The 23327-nt window shown below is 33.0% G+C and overlaps 1 protein-coding gene across 1 annotated transcript; it reads right to left on the bottom strand.

Moving 5' to 3' along the window:
• Nucleotides 1–4583: 4583 nt before the first annotated feature.
• Nucleotides 4584–23203, bottom strand: LOC111506778 (uncharacterized). The gene is made up of 8 exons (XM_023161983.2): nt 22943–23203; nt 21280–21594; nt 19053–19218; nt 18806–18984; nt 18313–18741; nt 13348–13827; nt 9885–10512; nt 4584–4840 (listed from the first exon to the last, which is right to left on the bottom strand). Exons 1-8 carry the CDS (start codon nt 23084–23086, stop codon nt 4773–4775), a joined length of 2409 nt encoding a protein of 802 aa, XP_023017751.2. The 5' UTR covers nt 23087–23203; the 3' UTR covers nt 4584–4772.
• Between the last annotated feature and the right edge of the window lie 124 nt (nt 23204–23327).

The following is a 23327-nucleotide window of genomic DNA, read 5'->3' as shown; positions in this document are numbered from 1 at the left end:
ATTGAAACAGAATCATACAGAGGAACCGTAAAAAACGTACTATGTGAAAGAGTATTGATATAAAATATCACTTGAACAGTAAACTTCCAATCTCCTAGTGGACTTCTGAAACTTTCAAGTTGCGGCACCAGTGTTCAACTCCTCATCAGAATATTTTCGGATAGCAGTAAGACTTTCATTCATTCCTTGCAAAAACGTTTCAACTTTGAGACACATCTGCTTCGCCACTGTGACAGTTTGTGAAAGAAATATTCATACAACTAGTTGAACTAATCCCAGCCATAGGAATAATTTTGTTTATTTGAAAAGATGATATTTTCATGAGATTAATTTTTGGTTAAACAAAACTTTTGGCTCTCTATTTCTCCGTCAATATATAGAAACGGAAACTTGTAAAGAAAGAAAAAACAAATATGTTTGAAAAAAAAAATGTTTCAAAAATGTTTTTCCGTTAACCAGCTATCGCACCCCTACGAACGACAACCCTCAGAAGTCGAAACTTGTGCGAGCTGAGGACTAACGAGGTCTTACCTTTTAACGTGTGATTCCTAACACATCAATAAAAAGTATTCACTAAAATGTGTAAATCATGCATACAATTTTCTTTTGAATACAAACTGGGAAATCTGAAACAACCAAAGTTTTCCATGGAATTTCATTTCAATAATCTTTCATGTATCACGTTGTGTAGCGTTACTGTATCTTATATCTGTTTCAATTTGATTAGGAATGTTTGGAGAACAGTGGGAAAGTGAAAGTGACATATTTGGAAATAGTTTTTTCAGTTAATTTTATTCTTCCAGTGCATGCTTGAAAGAAAATTATCAACATACCTTTGTATAATGTTTATTGATGTAATTAACTTTTTTCTTCGTTTGAAGAAATAATAACATTCTTATAAAAATAGGAGCAAATTTACTATTTGAAGAAATAATAACCTTCTTGTTAAAAATAGCAAATTTACTATGTGGTAGAGGGATTTTGGATTTTGGACGAAGGAGATTCATGATATTACTTTCAAGATATTTCTGACAAAATATCAATGAATCACTAAGGTACAATTGAAATTGTCTTTATAAGCCTTTTGAGCAAGTGGCTGCTTGAGATATCGCAGAACTGGTTAATTTGTTGAAGATGGGAGAAAATTAAAACCATGTATTTTGGATGATACTTTCTTCATTTCTCAATTTCCATCGATTGTAATTGATTGTATCGAAAAAAATTGTTTTGGAGCACGTTCATTTCTTTTGAGTTAGCTACTCTTCATGTGACAATTCAAAAATTGTGTACAGTCGTCAAAAAATAAACTTGCAAACAAAAAATTAGCAATATCGGCAGAAACGAATTTGGAAGATATTTTGAATTTTAAAATAAAAATATGTATATGAAACATAAAAATCATAAATTGTCAATAGTCTAAAGGATATAAAATATGTTTGTGTTATTAAAAAGGTGAGTATAGCTCAGAAAAGGAAATATAGGTACATGAAAAGTTTGTAAGAAATATATAAACAAAATAATTGAAATAAGTCAATATAACTAACTCATCTATAACTAACTCATCTATCTATCTATCTATCTATCATTACCATCACGTGGGTCAAGTTCCTTTGAAGAAATATATAAACTATTCGCCGCTATAAATTACATTTTCTTTCTTAGTGGTTTAGAAAATCTAACAGGGTTTAATTTCTTTAATTCTTCGAATTGTAATATTCAACAGACAAAAATCTAAAAGTGTTGAGATTCTTGGATGAGTGAAAGTATGGCAAAAAGTGCATCAGTAGATTAATTTGTTGGTCAATTTATTTTTTTTGTACCTAGGGAGCTGTCTGACTTGTCCACTTAGTCCAAGTCTCCAGAAAACACTGCAGCCTCTTGGGCTTATTGCGTTTATTCTTCCATCCATCATGTACAGCCCCATTTTATTCAGGTGTCCTCTAAACGGACAATGACCGGTTAGTAACCCTGTAATTATTTGGAGCCGATCCCTACTATATTGAATTAGTTCTTCGGTTCTTTTCTCGGACGGTTCCCTAATGAAGGTTCTACTGTGTTTGTTTCCAGGTACTTTTGTCCAGTACTCTGTGTGCTTCTTATTGGTCCATGTCCTAATCTGGTTTCGTACCAATGATTTTGGTACCCCCAGAGCTGGTTCAGGACCTATATATGAAGTTGATGATCCGCGTCTAGCGCGGCATTCCCAGACCAATTTTGATGTCACCTTCGGGTTTGTCAGAGCCCTTAGTGCGCTCTTGTTGTCTGTAAAAATATTGATCCGTCTCAATTTAATAAGCCTTGCACACTGCGAGATAGCCTGAAAGACGGATGTGTATAATCCCAGCGGATTGTTGTAGTTTAGATTTCTATCCGCTCGGCATATTCCAGCTCCCGTTCCATGTTTGTTAGTCAGTTAATATACTATATTTTCAAATAGTGGACAATCTTCATTAAATTTTGATTTTTTTATTACATTTATTATCTTTTTTGCATTGTGAGAACTTTATCAATATGTGCGGATTCATCCCACAGACGTCTTCTTTTTTTTAACGAAATACAAATTAATAAACAAAATTAATAGTGGTGGCATTAAACCAGGTTGCTTTCATACAATCACGACTTGGTTTGAAAAAAAAGGATGGTATGCCACGAGAACACTTTTATTCACAATACCCTTGACATTCCTCGAAAGAGACAAACAACTAGCTGATTTATTTCTGAGACTGATACGAGCCTCCTATATCAGCTTGAAATCTAATATTACTCTTGAACATTTCAACAGTGAATTTTCCTGCAATATCAAGTTGTGATTCCTGAGCACTTTCCATTTTGATATTTTCAAACTGATCAAGAGTATTCCACTGAGGTGAACAATGTGATATCACCAGCATCTTCGACATATTTTGATAAGTATTGTGTAATATCATTAACATAAATGATAAACTGTATAGGACTTAGGATTGATCCTTGGGGAACCCCCCATTTCCTTCCTGGATGATACATTTCCCTTCAACACACTAGGTAACCGAACAAATGCAAAAGTATTTCCTGTGATACTGTAACTATTCGATTTTTTTAGACGAATTTTACACGACATATTAATGGAAGATGAATAAACTGAAAACAGCTCAAACAGCTAGGTTAGGTTAGGTCAAAAGTGAGTGGACCCATTCGACCCTCCACCGCAACCCGCAAGAGTTTATTGTGGCTCACACCTATTCAAACTCGAATAAATAAACCCAGAATCTTGACGAAGCCGATTAGTTTTTATGGTGAGTGGTCTTTCAGGTCAGATGACTCTGCCAAACCCTGAAAACCTGATTCGGTCCACTGCGGGGCAGGCACAAAGTATATGCTCTGCATAATTTTCCAAACAGAGGCGACACACACTTTCTTCCGACAGTCCGAGTCTCTGCATATGATGATTCAGACGAAAGGAGGCCTGTTAGACATCGTAGTTCGTCCCTACTGTAGTCCAACAACTGTTTTGTTTCAAGCTTTAAAGGGTGAATGAACGCTTTGGAGTGAGCCAATCCTGGAAGATTTTGCCAGATGTCTTTAAATCTTCTTGCCATCCAGGTGAAGCTACTTGCATCACTCTCCTTTGCAAGGGAGTCAGCAGCCTCATTGCCGTCCAAGCCAGTGTGACCAGGAATCCGGAACAGAGACAATTTGCTAAGTCTTCTTATTGATGAGAGTCGTTTTTGGCAATTTGCTACCAACTTAGTCGTTGCTCAAACAGCTAACTAAATTAATAAAAAGTGGTCACTACCGTTATCAACGACATATGACAGTCATCTCTAATGTTAAGTACAAGTAGCCAACTCGATTAAAAATAAATGTGCTCTGAGTGATAGTCTGGCCAGTTCACGATTGGAAGGTCGTGAATTCGATCCTCACCTTGACCAGATATTTCCCTTGAAAGACCTTATCTAGTTCAAGTTGGGTGATTCTGTATCGTTACATGGCTTCATAGACTGCGAATAGCCTTGATGCTTCCTAAGTGGCCCAGGGAATTAACATTGACTACCGAGAACAAGGCTAATGACCATAAAAGTCGATGCCGCTGAAATCCAAAAAGACGCTCTAAACTAAATTCTTTTCTGCTATGGTTGGTTAATATGAGAACTGATACTAATAATAAACACAAAGTAACCTATTCAGAGAAAAGTAATGTGTTCCAAATTAAATCCTTATCTAATATGGACAAATGTATCAGCCTCTCATGTAATAATCTGTTTTTTCTGAGATACCACTTTCTCTATAGTGAAAGAATATTAATTTTGATTATTTGTATCATATGTGATGGAATCGGTGTAAACTTGATGAAAAATCTATAAAATATTCAAGAAAAGACACGTCTTAAGAAGCTATTGTATAGCGAAACACGTGTTGCTTTTTGTAAAACCGTTTAGTAAAAATCTCACAGTGAAGTGTTTCCTGAATATGTTTGTATCATTTTTCCTTAACTGTAAATGGTTGACCAAGAATCAAATTTTATTTTCTACCAGTCTACCCTTCACCACTCTACCCTCCAAACCCTGGACAAATCATCTCTAACCAAGCTACTCAAATAATTAGAATCAACGTAAAATGAGTCTACTTTACATTTGGATCTTACAATCAGTAATCAACATATCAACTTAAAGAGTATATAACAGGAATATATTGTATAAAAATAATGGCACATCAATTATATTTCTAATTCGATGCTTCATGGACGGACATAAAACTTACACATCTAATTAATATTTAATTATCAATATGGCACGTTAGAAAGGTTCCCTATCCAGTTCGCTTGATTTGTTTTCTGAATTCTCCACTAGAAATGGTTTGTTTTCTGAAAAAGAACAAAAAATTTTCGGCTTTGAATCATGAAAATAGTACAAATCCAATGAGGTTTCCTTGAATGATTCATACCGGTTTCATTATTTCATTTACAAGAGATAGCGCATATATTTTATTTGTTCATATATGATTTTTATTTGATTTCTTACAAATAAATTATATCCGCATATTATATTATTTGGGCCACATCCTGAATTAAACATGAAATTACATGTCTCACTAAGGCTCCAATGGTTATTAATAGCATTACATTTATTTGCATTATTAGAAAGTTTAATCCCTTCAATAGTTGAAAAGGCCAAAGCAATGTTTTTAGAACATAAATTTTGTTCAAAGTTATAATTTTTTTCTAGTAGTGGAATTGAATTTTCACATACAAATCCTAAATATTTTTTTTTCACATTTTTGTTTAATGGCCGAGTTTAATGATTTTTTCCTAACTCAACTCTCAACTGGTTCGATTATTTCTGTTCTTGTTATAGCTTGTACAGTGTGTAGAAACTGATTATCCTCGAAACCTCCAGATATACAGGGTGTTTGGTAGCTGGGTGCAAACCTTTAAGGGGGTGATACACTAACCCATATAGAAAATATTCATACAAACATTTTTATTTTCTAGCGCGTTTTTTATTTTTAAGGGAATTTTTACGATTTTTAGTACAAAAACCCAAAATTGGTCAATTAAATGCTAATAACTTCGAATCTTAACAGAAATGTCCGGTTTTTTAAATTTATTTTAGTAGTCGTATGTGTCCCCAATCGTACTAAAGTAGTTTGAAGCACCATTGTGTCCAAAAAAGTTATGTACAGAGCATTTAAACTTTACAAAAAAAAAAGAAAGAAAATAAAAAATCTGACCTTTGATGCCAATTAAAAAAATAAATAAAATACATACAGGTGTTCAGACACCTTCAAAAACATGCTTAGTTATTGCTCTTTCGTTTGAGGTATCACTTACCTAGCTAAGTCTTAAATTTTTTTAATTAGGGTATCTGAACCAATTAAAGGTCGTAAATATGGATTTTTGTGGAATTAAAGAAAAAAATGTTTTGTACTGTAAAAATTTATTGTTGGTGTTCAAAATGTCCTCCACCATTGCGTATACACTTTCTACAACGATTTCGTACTTCAGTTGTGGTTACTTTCATTTGCATTTCCTGTTTCATAATTTCAAACGCTCCCTCTATTCGCTGAAGTATTTCTTCTCTCGTGGTGATTTCTGTTGTGTGTACGAGTTCTTCCATCCGACCCCACACAAAAAAATCCAACGGAGTCAGGTCGGGCGATCTGGCAGGCTAGGGGATGGGTCCGTCTCTCCCGATCCAGTTGCCAGGTAAACAGCGGTTCAGGTGTTCGCGGACGCTTACAGCCCAATGCGCTGGGCATCCATCTTGCTGAAATGTGATCGGCGTGTCCGTGTCCAATATTGGCACTTCGGCATCATAGAGTAACATTAGCAAGTCGTTTATCATGAATTCGAGGTAATTTTGTCCATTCAAATTGTCAGGCAAAATGTATGGGCCAACCAATGTGCGTCCGATGACCCCAGCCCACACATTTATTGAAAATTGTCTTTGGAAAGAAATCTGAAACAAAAGTGCAATAAAATTAGTTAATTTAGGTAATTAAACACGTGTTGAACATGGGTAATAATATAATAATAATAATAATCATTTATTTACCTGTTTTTTCCAATTTGGATTGCTGTCCTTATCAGCCCATTCATGAAGGTTGTGGAAATTAGTAATTCCTTCCCTGGAGAACTTCGATTCGTCAGTCCAGAGGATGGACTTTAAGAACCACGCGTCGTCAATATCTGGGTTTAGCAAAAAACGGCAGAACCGTATCCGTCTCACCGGATCCGATTCCTCCAAGCTTTGCACACCCGTGCCGTGAAACGGATATTTCTTTTCGTTGTGCATCGTACGCCACACTTTCCATATCGAAAGGTTTAAATCTCTCGCTACAACTCTGATGCTGGTGGTAGGATCCGCTTCGAAGGCTGCGAGAATTTGCTCCTCAACATTGACATTATGTCTTCCTGGATTTACTGCAGGTTCAGCACGATGAATACCAGATTCAGACAGCCTACGATATGTGTTAACTACCGCTACAATTAGAAATTAATTTACCTGCGGTTCGGGTAACGTTCTTGGTACAAATGTCGTGCCAGAGATGCGTTACCATCAGCTCTGCCATACATAAAAATGATATCGGCTTGTTCATGACTCGTAAACTCAGCCATGGCAGCACACACAACAAAAAGTTCGATAGTTCAAAATAAACAACACCTGCAGGAGCGAAAGGCTACAACTGAACACGGTGAATTACAAAAATGGGGAACACAAAACCAACGTCTACTCGCAACTCGAAAGGGCAAAGCAGTGACTAGAGAACTTGTTTGGCCAACCAAACCGACCCGGCGAGGGGTCCAAGATGATTACTCAACTCAGGTACCTAAAAATTGATAAACTCAAAAGCAAGTTTATGGCCCTAGCATATGGTCTAAATCATAACAACAGAATGCATTCCAATTAATGACTAGCTTCAGGTCAAATTCTTTGTTGTAAAATGCCACCGGCACCGGCCTTTGTTCAGTTTTCTCTTCTTTCAAGTTGGGCTAAGTTTCTTATTATTCCATGTAGGTCTAAAAATGATATCGCATATTGCTTTAGGATTTTCGTTTAAAGGTTTTTGAGCTGAATTTCATTTAAATTACTTTTTTTTTATTTTTAAATATCCATATTTACGACCTTTAACTGGTTCAGGTACCCTAATTAAAAAAGTTTAAGACTTAGCTAGGTAAATGATACCTCAAACGAAAGAGCAATAACTAAGCATGTTTTTAAAGGTGTCTGAACACCCGTATGTATTTTATTTATTTTTTTAATTGGCATCAAAGGTCAGATTTTTTATTTTCTATCTTTTTTTGTAAAGTTCAAATGCTCTGTACATAACTTTTTTGGACACAATGGTGCTTCAAACTACTTTATTACGATTGGGGACACATAAGACTACTAAAATAAATTTAAAAAACCGGACATTTCTGTTAAGATTCGAAGTTATTAGCATTTAATTGACCAATTTTGGGTTTTTGTACTAAAAATTGTAAAAGTTCCCTTAAAAATCAAAAACGCGCTAGAAAATAAAAATGTTTGTATGAATATGTTCTACATGGGCTAGTGTATCACCCCCTTAAAGGTTTGCACCCAGCTACCAAACACCCTGTATAACCAAGTGGAGGCGACAACATTCTCTACATAGATATTTTCATGATCGTCAAACAGGACAGCTCAATAATTAGTTAACAAAAAATCTCAAATCTCCATTTTCCAGAAAATCTATATTTTACGAAGGAATAATTGCATATAATGAATTACCAAATGACGTTAAACAATTTTCCAACACAAAAAAACTTTGTTTCATCAATTTACATAAACATATTAGTTTGTTTTTTTTTTGTTAATAATCAAATCAGTTCTGAAGTAGCTCCCTGTGAAGTTATACAGTGTCATCCCCAAAGTATGCACCATATGGGAAACTCACTTAGATGGCCATGACTTCAAATCTAGATGTATTTTTCAATGCTGAACAACTTTTCTAAAAAACATTTCCCGAAATTTTTCAAAATAAAAGTACTTTACTCTTGTATCAAAATCAAATATTTGAAGGCACCCCGTATATTACGTGTGTTTTACTGTATTCTTTTGGTGCATGTTTAGTATTAGGGGATGCATAAACTTTTATCAAGAAAAACTTTTTGTCGAAAAAACCTTAATAAATAAGTTTTCCATACTTTGGGGATGACACTGTATATTTATGTATGGATATTTTTTGTATAAATGATTCCCTGTATGAACCATTGTAGTTTTTCGGGAACAAACAAACAAATAAATAAATACATAGACAAAGTATGGTGAAAATCAGTACAATTAATTATTTTTTGTCATTCCAGAAGTACTCGGGAAAAAAAATGTTTTATTTCAAATAATTCACAATCGACGTTGCTTCTACCAGTCACTGAAGGAGAAATTAAAAACTTGGTATTTTTTTAACACTTGTGGTGCTTGATTCAAGTATTTGTTACATAACGAATAACTCAATCAAACATAAAATTTTACTGCATCAATTAAAAATAGCTCTATAACATCAATATATAAAAATGGAGATTCTGAACCGTTTTAAAATGGTTAAATTAAAGAGAGATTTTTTTATAAAGAAAGGTTTTGGTTTTCTACTTCTCCATCTTTATTATACAGAGGTCACTTAAAAGATTCGCGGCTCATTTGAGAGTAAAGAAATTCTTCTTGGGATATTCTTAAATCTTTCTGAATCCTGTGAGTGCCTTGATCATATCTATTTATTTGAAAAAACTTGAAAAACATGGAATTAGAAGACCGGTATGGAAGCGGTTCCATTCGTATTCATCAAATCACCAACAAAAAATTAAAATTATGAAAAATGGGCAAAGATTTGAGTCAGATATCAAATATTATGGGAAGTATAACAGGTCCCATTCTATTTGTAACCCCTCGTCACGTGTTTCGATCACCAAGTGACCATCTTCAAAAGGAGTTTAATCTTCCTCTTGAAGATGATCACTTGGTGATCGAAACACGTGTCCGGGTGTTAAAATAACGATTTGGTATTGAGAATAAACTGCATTAATATTCATTACTTCACCAAAGGTTCCAAACAGTGCATCACAAGCAGTTATTTTAACAAAAAAATCATTGAAAATCATATATGCGGCAAATTTTTAATATTCCTCAAAATCTGACATATTCTAGGGTTCCTGATATGTTTGCAATTAAGAAAGAGTAATACAAACTATTTTCAAACTTATCTACTGTCATTCCTGTCAGAAGGTATTTATTTAACATAAGAATCAATTCCTTGACGCAGGAGCAAATCAAACTTAGCCTTTACATGGTAAAAATTTCATGTTTTCCTGTTCATACTAACACTATCAAAACGTTCTGAGCCAATCAGTTAACAGAATTCAAAAAGTTACAATTTATAAAATGTGCACGTACCTAAACTCATATTATCATCCAAATCTAGATCCGGCATAGATAAGAACACCTCTTTCTCTTTAAATGAAAGAGGCTTGTTGCTGTAATCAGCTCCCTTCACAACGCTGTTTATCAAACTATCAACCAATATGTCATTGGTATCAGAAGAAAAATTCTCAGGGTTATTGAGGAGTTTGTCAATTTCCATATTCATTTCGGTATTGATACAGGGTATATCATCGAAACTGAAATTCATATTTTCTATGGTCTCCTTCAAATCCAGAAGCGGATCCTTGTCAACATTTTCCAACTCATTCATTTTCTTGTCTTTCACTCTTTTGCGTTTGACGCTCTCGTAACTGTATTCAAAATCGGGATGGAATCTTTCAATGTGCCTCTTCACAGAATGACTGTGTTTCATTTTCTTATCACATTTTGGGCAAGAATACGGTTTTTCTGTTTCGGTGAAGAAACTCTCGAAGGTAATATTCACTGCGTGGCACAATTTTATATGTCTTTTTAAATTTTTGTTTTGCTTGAAAGCCGCCGGACATTCTGGACATTTCAATCCTTTCTCTTTATGGGTCTCCATGTGATGCTTCAACAGTTTCTTTGACTTCACGACTTTTTTACAAATTTCACATGTTGCCTGTCAAAAATAACTATAGATCAGGAAGGGACAATAGCAATAGGAGATAAAAGAGTGATGAAAATGGTTCTACAACATTTACCTATCGTTACCTGTGTTCTTGTCTTCTGCCTTGGCGACAGAAATCAAAGAAATAAAAAAATTTATAACTTCATCTTTTTCTCAGACGCAATTCATTGAAAATGACCCAACAGTAAAAAAATTATGGTATTCACATATATTTGAATTTTTTTCAATTATTCGATGTGCCCAGATTTTCCAAAAAAAACGGCTACTTTAATATTTGTAGATGAATGGTTTTATTGGTTGTTTCAAAAGTTTTGTGCATTTTAATTTCATGTGTTTTTGTAGCTCCATATCTCAATAAATATTTATTATACTTTCTCATGGTATATACTGATCGAAAGAGAATTTTGTACTCTATATATTAATGCTATTCATTTTTTCCAAACTTTAATTTTTTGCCTCTTTTCAGCTTATCACTATATGATGTCATTATGTCAATTTTGTCTACGATATTGGCACTGCTCTTTCTTTTCTAATATTTCTGTTGATGCTATACAGGGTGTAACTAAATAAGTGTAAAACATTTAAGGAGGTGATTCCTCATCGAAAAAAAAAATAGGATCTTTCATATAAAGAAATTTCATTGGAGCATCCCTTGTTAAGATACAGCCCCTTAAAAGGGGTACATAAAATTTGTATAACAGTTTTTTTCACAAGCACTAAAAAAGTTACAATATTGAAATTAACTTGACGTTTTGTACTACCAAAAAGACACTTAGCCAGAAATTTATTTGGATCACTCCATGATTGTAAGGGGTGGAAAACGCAACCCCTAAAATTCATTTCCAATGTAACTTTTTGTCTTATTATTTGTTTATCATTTAAAAATTCATTTCCGATAGTCTGTTTCATTCTAAACAAATAATGTCTCTTGGGTTTTTTGCCCAGAATAAACCAGTTCGCAGCAAAAAATTATTTCAGAAACAAATACAGAGATACATTGTCATAAATGCGAAAATACGAAACTAATCTATCTAGTAGGTTGCTATTAGCGATAGTGACAATTAAATTGGTATGACGCTGTCAGTTTGTGAATTTTCGAAATTGAATTAATACTAATTGTGTGTTGTTGTTCTGTTCCTAATTTGTTACTTCAATAATTCACTTGTTATTAAAGTAGCATACACAAATTATAAAATGGCTGATATGCATTACGTTTACGGTCTATCGCAGGGGAATGGGTTAGAAGCTTCTAGAAGATATGCTGAAATGTATCCTCAACGGCATCATTCTTCAAATAGAAAATTTGCTCGACTTCATCAACGATTACAAGAATATGGTTCATTCGACAAAAGAACGCAGTATTGTGGTCGCCATCGAGAAGTACGAACACCACAGCTTGAGGAAGCAGTACTTAATTTGATTGAAGAACAACCTACTACCAGTACTAGAAAGATTGCTTTCCAGCTAAATGTTGATCATATGACGGTATTTCGAATTTTAAAGGAATAACTCTTATACCCTTACCATCTGCAACAAGTACAGGCACTGTTACTGCGAGACTTTCCAAACCGTCTTGAATTTTGCAATTGGATGCTGGAAATGATTAGAAGAAATTGTGACTTTCTGAAGACGATAGAATTCACAGACGAATGTAGTTTTTCTCGGGACAAGATTATTAATTTTCATAATTACCACATATGGGCTGATGAAAACCCTCACGCTATTGTCGAAACTAACCATCAAGAACAGTTTTTTGTTAAGGTGTGGCTCGGAGTTATCGGGGATTATTTAATTGGGCCTCATTTTCTACCTCCTCGATTAAATGGTGAGGCATACGTTCAATGTTTAAGAGAAGTGCATCCAGTATTGCTGGAGGAAGTTCAGAAGGGATATGTTTTTTATGCATGATGGGGCTCCCGCTCATTTTAGTCAAGTAGCACGTCAGCATTTAACTGAAACATATGCAAATCAGTGGATAGGTCGAGGAGGACCACAGAACTGGCCCGCTCGATCCCCGGATCTCAATCCTCTCGATTTCTCTATTTGGGACCATTTGGTTTATCGTACTCCTGTTCGCGATATAGAGGACTTAAGAAACCGCATCATCGATGCGTGCAGGGTAATCAGAGAGACTCCAGGAATATTTGAGCGAATACGTGACTCAATGCGCCAACGTCTAGACGCATGCGTAATGTCTGAAGGTAGACATTGAACATTTACTATGATTTCTACATGGTGTGTGTTTTGTTATCAATAAATTAGTTTTGTTTATTACCCTTTAATCGTTTAATGCAGGTAGTAACTACAAAATAACAATAAATCCAGTTCGCATTTATGACGATGTATCTCTGTAGCTGTACGTAAAATAATTTTTTAGCTGTGAACTGGTTTATTTTGGGCAAAAAACCCAAGAGACATTTTTTGTTTAGAATGAAACAGGATATCGGAAATGAATTTTTAAATAGTAAACAAATAATAAGAAAAAAAGTTACATTGGAAATAAATTTTAGGGGTAGCGTTTTCCACCCCTTACAACCATGGGGTGAACCAAATAAATTACTGGCTAAGTGTCTTTTTGGTAGTACAAAACGTTAGGTTAATTTCAATATCGTAACTTTTTCAGTGCTTGTGAAAAAAATTGTTATACAAATTTTATATGAAAGACCCTCTTTTTTGTGATGAGGAATCACCTCCTTAAATGTTTTACACTTATTCAGTTACACCCTGTATATTGAGAAAATGTAAAGAATATTGGTGATAATAATGCAACCTGTTGACATGTAAATACGTTTCACAACTAGACTGAAAAAACAAACCAGCACGTACCTCTTCTCGAAAATGAGTTTTCTTTTGATGTTCCTTCAGAGTATCCTTTCTTGTGAAAACTTTTTGGCATTGATCACACTGATGAACGTTTCCCTCATGTAGTTTTAGATGTTTCAAGTAACATTTTCTTGAATTCAGAACCATCCCGCAAGTCGGGCAAGTATATCTCTCTTTTGGTAAATCATGATTTCTCAAATGCACTCTCAAATTTTTCATGAGGGTGAATTGTTTGGAACATTTAGTGCAGGGAAATGTTTTTTTCTTGTCAGGGCTTTGCGGTTTCTTACTGCAGGCATGATTTTTCAAGTGTTCCTTAGACTCATGAGAATTATGGCACCACTTGCAGGTGAAAGTGTGAGCTTGTTTCAAGTGTTGTGTGAGATATTTTTTCTGGAAAAAAAGTTTGTCGCAAAGAGTACACTTGATCTTGTAATATGAATTGCAAACGTGAAACTGAAAGTTTTCTTTTCGAGCAAACATCTGAAAACAAAATTTGGTTACGATTATTATCAACAGTATTTATGGAAAAACGTTCTTGTTTCCAACTATTCCAAAAATTTTTATTCTTTTGATTAAGGTACGTTTTTTTAACAAAATATATAACAAACTCTGATCAAATCTAAATATCTGTTAGGCTAAGGGCTAAAATTCTAGGATTTCATTTTGAAAGTAATTATTAATAATAATATTTATTTCTATGGTTGAAAAGTACAGTTGACATAAATCAATGCACAATAAACAAAGAAAATGTCAATTATAAAAGTAACAGTGAATGTAAAAACATATAAATGTAAATAACTACATGTAACCATAAGTCAGTCAAAATAATATAAACAACACAATAACACAAACAGTGATGAACATCCATAAGTTATGAAAGTAACATATAAATATGAACATTTTTGGGAATTAAAGTTTTTGGCTTTCTACTACTCAATCCAAAAACTTTCTTTCCCAAAAATTAATCACTCCTCAAAATGTAACCCCTTCAATTCAAATATAAAAGTAACTAGTTATAGACTATAAAAAAGCTAATAAAATATAATCAACACACAATTTCTCAAGTATTGAAAGTAAACACTTTAACCAAATGTGCTTAAGCTCAAGATCTCAGGTTAGTTGATTGGTGAATTCTTGAATGGTGTAACAAGTCCTTTGAAGTAGCATTTTTTTCAGCTGACTTTTGAACACATTAATATTTGGGGAATTCTTAAGAGCTATTGGAAGCATATGGTAAAATTTACATCTACTGTACTCTATGCTTTTTCGTTCTATGAACTATGAGTTCTATGAGCGGTTGGTACGATTAGATCTTTCGAACGAGTATTGTGGTTATGATTTGGAAGAGAGGACTGAAAATTGGATTCATTTTTGAAAACGTATGCACTAGCCTCTAGTATGTAGGTGCTGGCAACTGTAAGAATTTTTAGCTGTTTAAAAGCATCTCTATATGAATCACAGTGTATGGTGTGTATGTATGATAAAATTACTCCCTTCTTGCATACGTCCAAAATGATTAACTGCTTCATATTTTACAGAGAGGTTTTTGGGGGCCACATTCTAGCACCATTAGTGCCAGAGGTAAGTCTGTTGGGAGAAAAAGTAAACCAGCATTCGCCAAAGTTTGTTTCATCACATCAAATTCACGATTTTGTTCTACAGATCATTTCAGCATCTGGTGATTTTTGGGTTTCCCTTTTGAAAATCATTTTACAGTGCCTGAATAAATGCATCTTTCAGGATTGTTATTCTATAAAAGTTTACCATGCCCAGAAACCATCTCAAATAAGCCAGATCTTTTGGTTTATCATTGTTCAACATTGATCGGTTTAATACTTCTTGCAGAGATGACAATTCCAAGAAATAAAATTGTGGTCTTATCCTAATCGCATGTTTCACAGTATATAATATTTATTGATTTCTTTAGGACATCCTAATATACATACATTATTTTAAAAATATATAAATAAATGACATAAATAACAAAAATGATGATATGATAGAAGAAAAAAAATGATAAATACCATTTTTCAATGATTCCAGAATGGTTTCAACATGAAAATATACATAACAAATATATCACCAAACAGAAAAAAGAAAATCAAGGATGATATTTTATATAGTTCATGAGTTTTTTGCATTGGAAAACATTTATTGAATCTTTCAACGAATTTGGGAGTTTGTTATACTCATTCAAACCTTTATAAGATTAAGACTTCATCGTACTAGTCAAATTAGTTCGAGGAAGGTGAAATTTTTGGGAGCTACTCGATCTTGTTAAGTGGTTATGGATTTGAGATTTATATATACAGAACTCTTCAAAATAAGTTGGGAGCAAGTTATGTGTTAGTTTGAAAATGAATATAATTGCTAGCTCATACAATCTCTGGGAAACAGACAGCCACTGCAATGCACTTAACATGGAATACCTATTCACTTGTAAAATAATCCTCATTCCACGATTCTGTAACTTTTGCAAAGCCGATACCTTATTTTGGTCAAATGAGTATAAAAGACTAGCACAATAATCAAAGTGGGGTTGGATTATACAATTATATAATGTAATTTTTGAGTACATCGAAAGCTGAGATGAAGTTCTTGAGAAAAAATATATTTTTTTAGTAATTTTTCTATATATATAATCAAAATGAGCATGAAGAGATAAACGATTATCCAGCATGAAACCTAAGTATTTGAATTCACTTACGAACTCTATTACATCACCTGCAATTTGTAATCTTATGTTGAGATTGTTGATGAGTGATAGCTTATAACCAGTTGATAAGATCATATATTTTGTTTTGGAGGTGTTGAGTTTTAGTTTATTGCGATTCATGTACTTGAAAACATTTCTTAGTTCATTATTCATTTGATCAGCTAGTTTTTCTATATTATCTCCTGATATTGATAACAAAGTGTCGTCTGCAAAAAGGTTCATGAAATCACAACCATGGATGGTATCTATATCATTCAGGTAGATTAAAAATAATATAGGTCCCAAAACACTCACCTGAGGTACCCCGAAAATGACATCGCGAGATGATGACACTGAATCCTTTATCTCGACTTCATGCTACGTTGTTTTCAACTGACAAAATATATTCAGTTGTAATAAACATATATACAGGAGAAGCCAGAATGGTCACCACATATTCAAACACTATTGATACATAACAAAATAAGTTAAAAAAAAATCAAGTTAAACTTTATTATTGAAAAATTACTAAAAACTAAAAAATTATTCAGAAGGTCCTAGGTAGCAGTCATCACATCACTCTCCCTCAGCAATCTATGGTACTGACTAGATGAAAAATATTAACATAGTTGGGGGACAAAGACATGGTGGAGGTGCAAGGACTTCAGGCTGCAATAAGTAGAGTTTCCATATAACAATTGATCGTAATATTCTTCTAATAAAATTAAGAAGTTATGGCATTAACGGTGATGTTTACCAATGGTTGTCTGACTATTTATCCCACAGAAAGTAAAAAGTGAAAGTTCAATATAATATCTCACAGGAATTGGATATATAGGTGCGCCGCAGGGTAGCGTTTTCGGACCGCTGCTTTTTACCTTATACTTGAATGGCATAAACTTGTTATTGAATGTTTATTTCGTAAATTTATTTGCAGATGATACACTATTGACATGCAAAAATACAAGCTTAGATGAAGCTATAGATAAAATGAATGCCGCATTAATGGATACAAATGATTACCTCATGGCAAATAAATTGAAACTGAATAAAATGAAAACTAAAGGAATGATTATGACAACAAAATATAAATGGAACAACCTTGATTTAAATGAAATAAATCTACAAATCGATAATGAAAACATTGAAATTGTGTCATGTATCAAAATCTTGGATTTCAGTTAGATAATTTATTACTTTTTGGCAATCATCTTGATTATATCTGTAAAAAAATTTCTGAAAAACTATATTTCTTTGCAAGAATTTCTAGTAATTTATCTACTCATTCTAAAATTACTGTATAAAATGCGATTCCACATTTTGATTACTGTGCTTCTATTATTTTCTTGTTTAATCTAAATCAAACATCTCAATTACAAAAACTTCAAAATCGCGGAATGTGAATTGTTCTAAAAGTGAATAGATTCACTGAAATCAGAATCATGTTACAAACTTTGCGGTGGCTACCACTTTCTTTATGGTTTTATTACTTAACTATGATATATATAAAATTCTGAATAACTTATCACCTTCATATTTTTCTGAATTTGTTAGTCTGAATTTAGAGTGCACAATTATGCCACAAGAAATCATATGGATTGGCATTTATGCAGAACAAATAGGAGAAGTGCCATGAATTCTTTATTTTTCAAAGGATTTGATGCATACAATAAATTACCAAAAGTAATTAAATCTAGTCTATCATTAAGTATTTTTAAAAAACAGTTATTGAAATCCATCCATAATGCTAGATAGAATAATATTTGGTAAGATAATATTGATAAATATAGTATTTGTATGTTGTTTTCTTCTGTTTATCATTGTATTGTAGCATATGTCGGTATTTTTCAAACTAGTAGTTATTTTTTTTTCATTTTTTATTTTCAATTTTGAACTATATCTACATTTTATGTACGTTATATGTTGTTTTCTTCTATTTATCATTATATTGTAGCTACACTTATATGGCAATGTATTTTTAATAGCATATGTCATTATTTTTCAAACTAGAAATTTTCATTCTTATATTTTCAATTTTGAACTATATCTACATTTTAAGTTTTTTATAATTATTTTCAATTTCTATAATATTAGTAATATGTTTTATGTAATATTGTATATTAGGATAACCTATTTCAATAAATATATTCGTCTTCGTCTATAATTATTTTCAATCACTCATATCATTTTTAATTTTCGTTACTTACATAATAACAATTTCTTTCAATATCATAATATTGAACATATAGAACATATTCACACATTCATACCTTATTACAGTCATGGCAACTGAACCTTCCTGTATGCTGAGCCATGTGCAGAAGGAGCTGTCTCAATTTTTTAAAGCTTTTCAAACAGATATCACACATTAGTTGGTCATTCTCCGGTTCTTTGATTTCAAAATCAAATTGATCCATGTTCATAATCGATTCTGAGTTTAACTGAAGGTTTTCATTTCCCAAAAGATGGTTTTGATTTTCAATATTCTCTAATGAGAACTCGATCAGATAATTCTGAGGCAATAGCAAACTTGGATTGTCTAGACTGTCTATTGTAATATTGTCTGATAGTAGGGGTCCTTCCAAAGGATTGTCTTTGGACATTTTCAGCTGCGAATTATTTTGTGACAAATCTGCTTCAGGCTCAGATTTTTTCGACGAATCTTCACTGTGAACAATTTTTTTATGTTTCTGACATCCCTGAAGTCGAAAGATATGATTTTGGACATATGTATAAGAAACTAATGGATTTAGGTGTACCTACTTTTGCAGTTCTGAAGGTTGTATTACAAAATTGACAAAATCTTCCTGATTTAGCACGGTAATGGCCAACTAAATGTAACGCAAATTCTGCAAGGCTTTTATCTACTCTTCCACAATATTTGCAACACCATGTGTCTCTTTTGGTAACAGTCTTTTTATTTCTAACCAAATTCTCTGTTGCTAGAACGATTGAATTAAAAACAAATGTTACTCCTTAAAGATCATCCAAATCAACAATTTAAACTCACCTTCAGTAACAACTGCTAGATCAGTGATATTAGATTCGTCTTGCTGTATGGTAGGCATCAAAAGACTTTTTTGCATTTTGGTAGCATAATAGGGAGAATACCAAACTTTCAATTGTTCTCCTTCCAAAATATCCCTAATAGTCACATAATAAAGATCATCTCCATCCTGAAACGTATCCCTTGACTGGATTATAAATCCAAGCTAGGTAAGAATCACTTAATCCAATATTTCTACATTTCAGTCTGAAAGTCATAAAATGTCCAAAGACGAAAGAACATTTATAAACAATTGTATTTTCACTGTAAAGTATTTGAACACTTATTGCCTGTAATTCCAGAGCTGATGACGAATTAAGAGAAGGCACTTCATGTGTAATGCAATTGGTGAATACTTGATGAAAATCCGTAACGTACTCACTGGACAGTTTACAAAAAGGCAACACATATTCAAGTACAAAATCTCTTGAGCAAGCTATTGTATAGCAAAACACGTATTGCGTTCTTGTAAACTGTCCAGTTAGGTACTTAAATAAGAGAGCACTTCAGAAAGCTTGAAATGAATAAAGACTTACTATGATGATGTCCGTGAATCTAAAATACAAAAGTTTTGGAATGAGCAAATTGAAGTTATTTCATTACTTATAACATGTATTATTTGTAAAAACAATTATTCATTTATGTATATTTTCAGTTATTGTAGGTTATTAAACATTATTATCATCAGTCACTGCTGCACTTACTACATTTATTGTTGGGTAGGTTAGGTTACCGGTTAGATTTTGTTTTATTGAAATTTTGTCATGAAATCACTATATTCTGAAATAAATGGTGAGTCCACTTTTTATTTGTTTCAATATAAATAAGCTAAACTACATGATGACCCCAAGTTATGTGATCTTTCAATAACAACACACAGCCTCTGAATCACCGTCCTACCATGGAAACCAGGGGTTGTTTGCGTATGTATAATAATGCTATATTACCATCTACGCCACTCTTACGGTATTGACGTGACACCGGTGTTGCCCTACGCTCCGGGGGATATTGAATCCGTTGTGGGGAACGAGAAGTGCCGAATTTATTGGAACTATTCGTTCCCCACCCTTAAGCTCATACAAGTTAACAAGTCTGATGTAGTCTTTCTCGACCACCAGCGCAAGACGATATTTGTCTTGGAGTTTTCAGCTCCTGGCAAGACTAATATCGTTCAAAAAGAGAAGGAGAAATGAATAAAATATCGAGATTTTCTCTTCGAACTCCGCAGACTCTATCCAGACCACTCTGTCAAGATGGTTGTTCTGATTATTGGAGTCCTTGGATGCCCTCTCTACTCTCAAATCTTAAAATCATACCAGCCTGCCGCACTAAGGCAGAAATCTTAGCCAAACAGATGCAGAAGGCTGTCATTCTCGACTCACTACGCTTGTTCAGGGCACATGATTCTCAGACTCAATGATCACTTACCCCACGGTGTGGGGCCTGACCAACGCATACTTCGGATTCTTTATTTGCAGTCAGATAATGAAATTGTGTGAGAAGTGTCATTACAAATTTACATAATACAGCTTGAATATTACTGGAATTTTTTCCAAACACCAAACCGTTATTTTAACACATCGACACATGTTTCAATCACCAAGTGTAGAGGTGTTAAAATAATGGTTTGGTGGTGGTGGTTCCAAACAGTGCATCACAAATAATACAAATTAATAAATCTAATTATTAATAATCTAAAAGTAAAATTAATCTGAGTTATTTTAAGACTTCCTGTAAAGTATGAAAACATTTTTTTCAATTAATATTTCTTTAATGATTTTTAGAATACAGAAAAACTCTTCAAAGCCTTCAAATGATCTGGAAGGTGGTTATATATCTTTGGACCAATGTATTCCGGTCCACATGACGTTTTTTTGAAGCTAGCTGAGGGTAAACGAAAATGTTGATGAAATTTCAGATTTCTTGTAAAAGTTGATTTGTTTTTGAACACATAAATACGCAGTTCAAAAATATAAACCGATGTTAGTGTTAAGACATCATACTCCTTAAAAAGTGCCTTGCCTAATTCTCTGTTTCAACAATTCGCTATGCACCTCAAAATACACTTCTGTGCTATAAAAACATTTCCTACTGAGGGGGATCCACCCCAGAAACAGACGCCATACTGAAGTCTTGATTCCACTTGAGGAAAATGTTTACTGTTTATATACTGTATATATACTTAGTTTACCTGATAACAAATCAAATTTTGTTCCTCAATACTACTTGCAGCTGCTATAAACATCATCCAGCTGCATTCATTTTCATTGCTGGTATCCAAGAAGTATTCGGAAAACTCATCTTCAGAATTGCAAAATAATTTCAGTGGAAAATTAATTGCAGGTAAAAGTGTACACAATTTTTTAGCCTGTACAGGACCAAATTGGATTCCTTTTTCGATATAATACGAAGCTACAACTGTTTGAGTTTCATCTGCCATTGTCCTTATTTCTAAATCATCGGGTAGTGTCAGCCTTGCTTTGGAAGGAATAGGTTTGTCTGGAATCTGAAATATTACAAACATAGTCATACATTTTATTGATTATTCCCAGTCTTCTTATTCGTCACTTCAGCCGTCGATAAATAAAATTTTGTAAATATTTGTAGAATAGACAAATTTACAAGAAAGTAACGTGCCTTTGTGGGTTCTTTAATATAATTACTTCATCGAATGTACTGATGTACTTTAGACAGAATCGAATATTCAAAAAGCATACAAGGACATATTATAATAACAATCTTCTTTAATATTTTGATCAACATTATTGAATTACACTGTCAAAAAATGGAACAATGGTGAAGTTCAACTAATATAACATAAGAAATCCTAAGTTGTTCTTTCACTTAACCCTATAACATAATATCAGGAGACAATGACAACAAAAAACTTTTGTACAAGATTCAATAGTTTAATATACATCAAGACAGAAACTGAAAAATATGTAATAGAATTGCCATTACTTGATAACAATCCATAAACTATTCACTGAACAAGTTCAATAAAAATCTTACAATGAAGTGTTAACTGAATGAAAAATTGAAAATTTTTGGAGCTGAATATATAAAATAATGTAAAAGAATGTCCATATAGGACGAAACTGCAGTAACGTTAGTTACAAATGAAAGTGGTAAAAAACAGAAATTTTCATTTCTCTTTTCATTATGATCTCCTACCACGTAGTAACAGCTACATCCATCAATTTATCTTTCAAAGGCTTTTCTGATTATTACTACCAATAAATTTTCTCTACTTCTGTGTCTCATTAGTGAATTTTACTTGATTTAATATTGTCTGAATGCTACTGAAAAATAAAAAACTATACAAAATGAATCGAATGAAAAAAGCAAATCACTAAATTTGTCTAGGAACATTATCATCTTCGAATAAAATTTATATAGGGATATGACCTGTCAGTAAGTATATATGTGAATATTATTAATGTTTCTGGAATTACATCTGAAGCCTTTCTCACATCCTTTTAAAATGAAATAATATACATATGATTTTGTTTGATATGATGATGTTTGAGCATTTGCAACTTATCAAATAAAAACAGTGTGGCAATTGAATTTTCTTACATACATCTTAAGAGAAACCTGTATATTGATATACCTACATTGAAAAGTATTTGCCAGATCGTTTATGCATAAACTATAGAGTAAAGAAAGCAGAACACCTCTATCAAATTTCGTCAGATGGACAGTTAGCTCGTCACCTATCTTTTTTTTAAATAAGTAACTATTGAAGGATTTAAATGATAACTCACATGCAACAACAAATACAATTTGCGATCAGTAGATATCATGAATTTAAATAAAATAATGTTTCTGATATTGAGTTCAATAGTACTTACGTGAGAGACTACACGAATTACATTACAATCCATTGGAAAATGATTTGCTCCACATATTCCACAAACTGGATTATTTATTTCACATTTTTCAGGAGTTTTTGCTGTTACTTCTGACAGAATTTCAACAAATTCAGAACTATCCATTGTAAATAAAAGACTAGTGGACTAGGACGCAGTATTTCTTAATGTATGGATATAATATTCTTGGATATTTTCAAATTTTTTTTATTTTGATTAACCTTCAAAACAGTTATGATTACCCAGTGATGCCAATAATGAATTAGTAAAATACCCACAGCCGACAGCTATGATTCGAAATACCTGACTTTACCTACATGAAATTTTAAAATACCTGCATTTTACCCAAAAACTATGTTAAAAATTA

The sequence above is a fragment of the Leptinotarsa decemlineata genome, unplaced genomic scaffold, assembly GCF_025532065.1.
Source record: "Leptinotarsa decemlineata unplaced genomic scaffold, Ldec_3_MD MMD2_P_RNA_scaffold_5, whole genome shotgun sequence".
In the NCBI taxonomy this organism is placed as follows: Eukaryota; Metazoa; Arthropoda; class Insecta; order Coleoptera; family Chrysomelidae; genus Leptinotarsa; species Leptinotarsa decemlineata.
Note: the sequence above shows the minus strand (reverse complement) of the source record. Positions and strands in the feature narration are given on the sequence as shown.

Excerpts from the sequence above, each read along its gene's own strand:
- LOC111506778 (XM_023161983.2), bottom strand. The coding sequence starts at position 23,086 with ATGGATAGTTCTGAATTTGTTGAAATTCTGTCAGAAGTAACAGCAAAA. Across the intron at positions 10,513-13,347 it reads AAACTCATTTTCGAGAAGAG|GCAACATGTGAAATTTGTAA; the intron begins GTACGTGCTGGT and ends TATTTTTGACAG. Across the intron at positions 4,841-9,884 it reads GGATGATAATATGAGTTTAG|AAAACAAACCATTTCTAGTG; the intron begins GTACGTGCACAT and ends GTTCTTTTTCAG.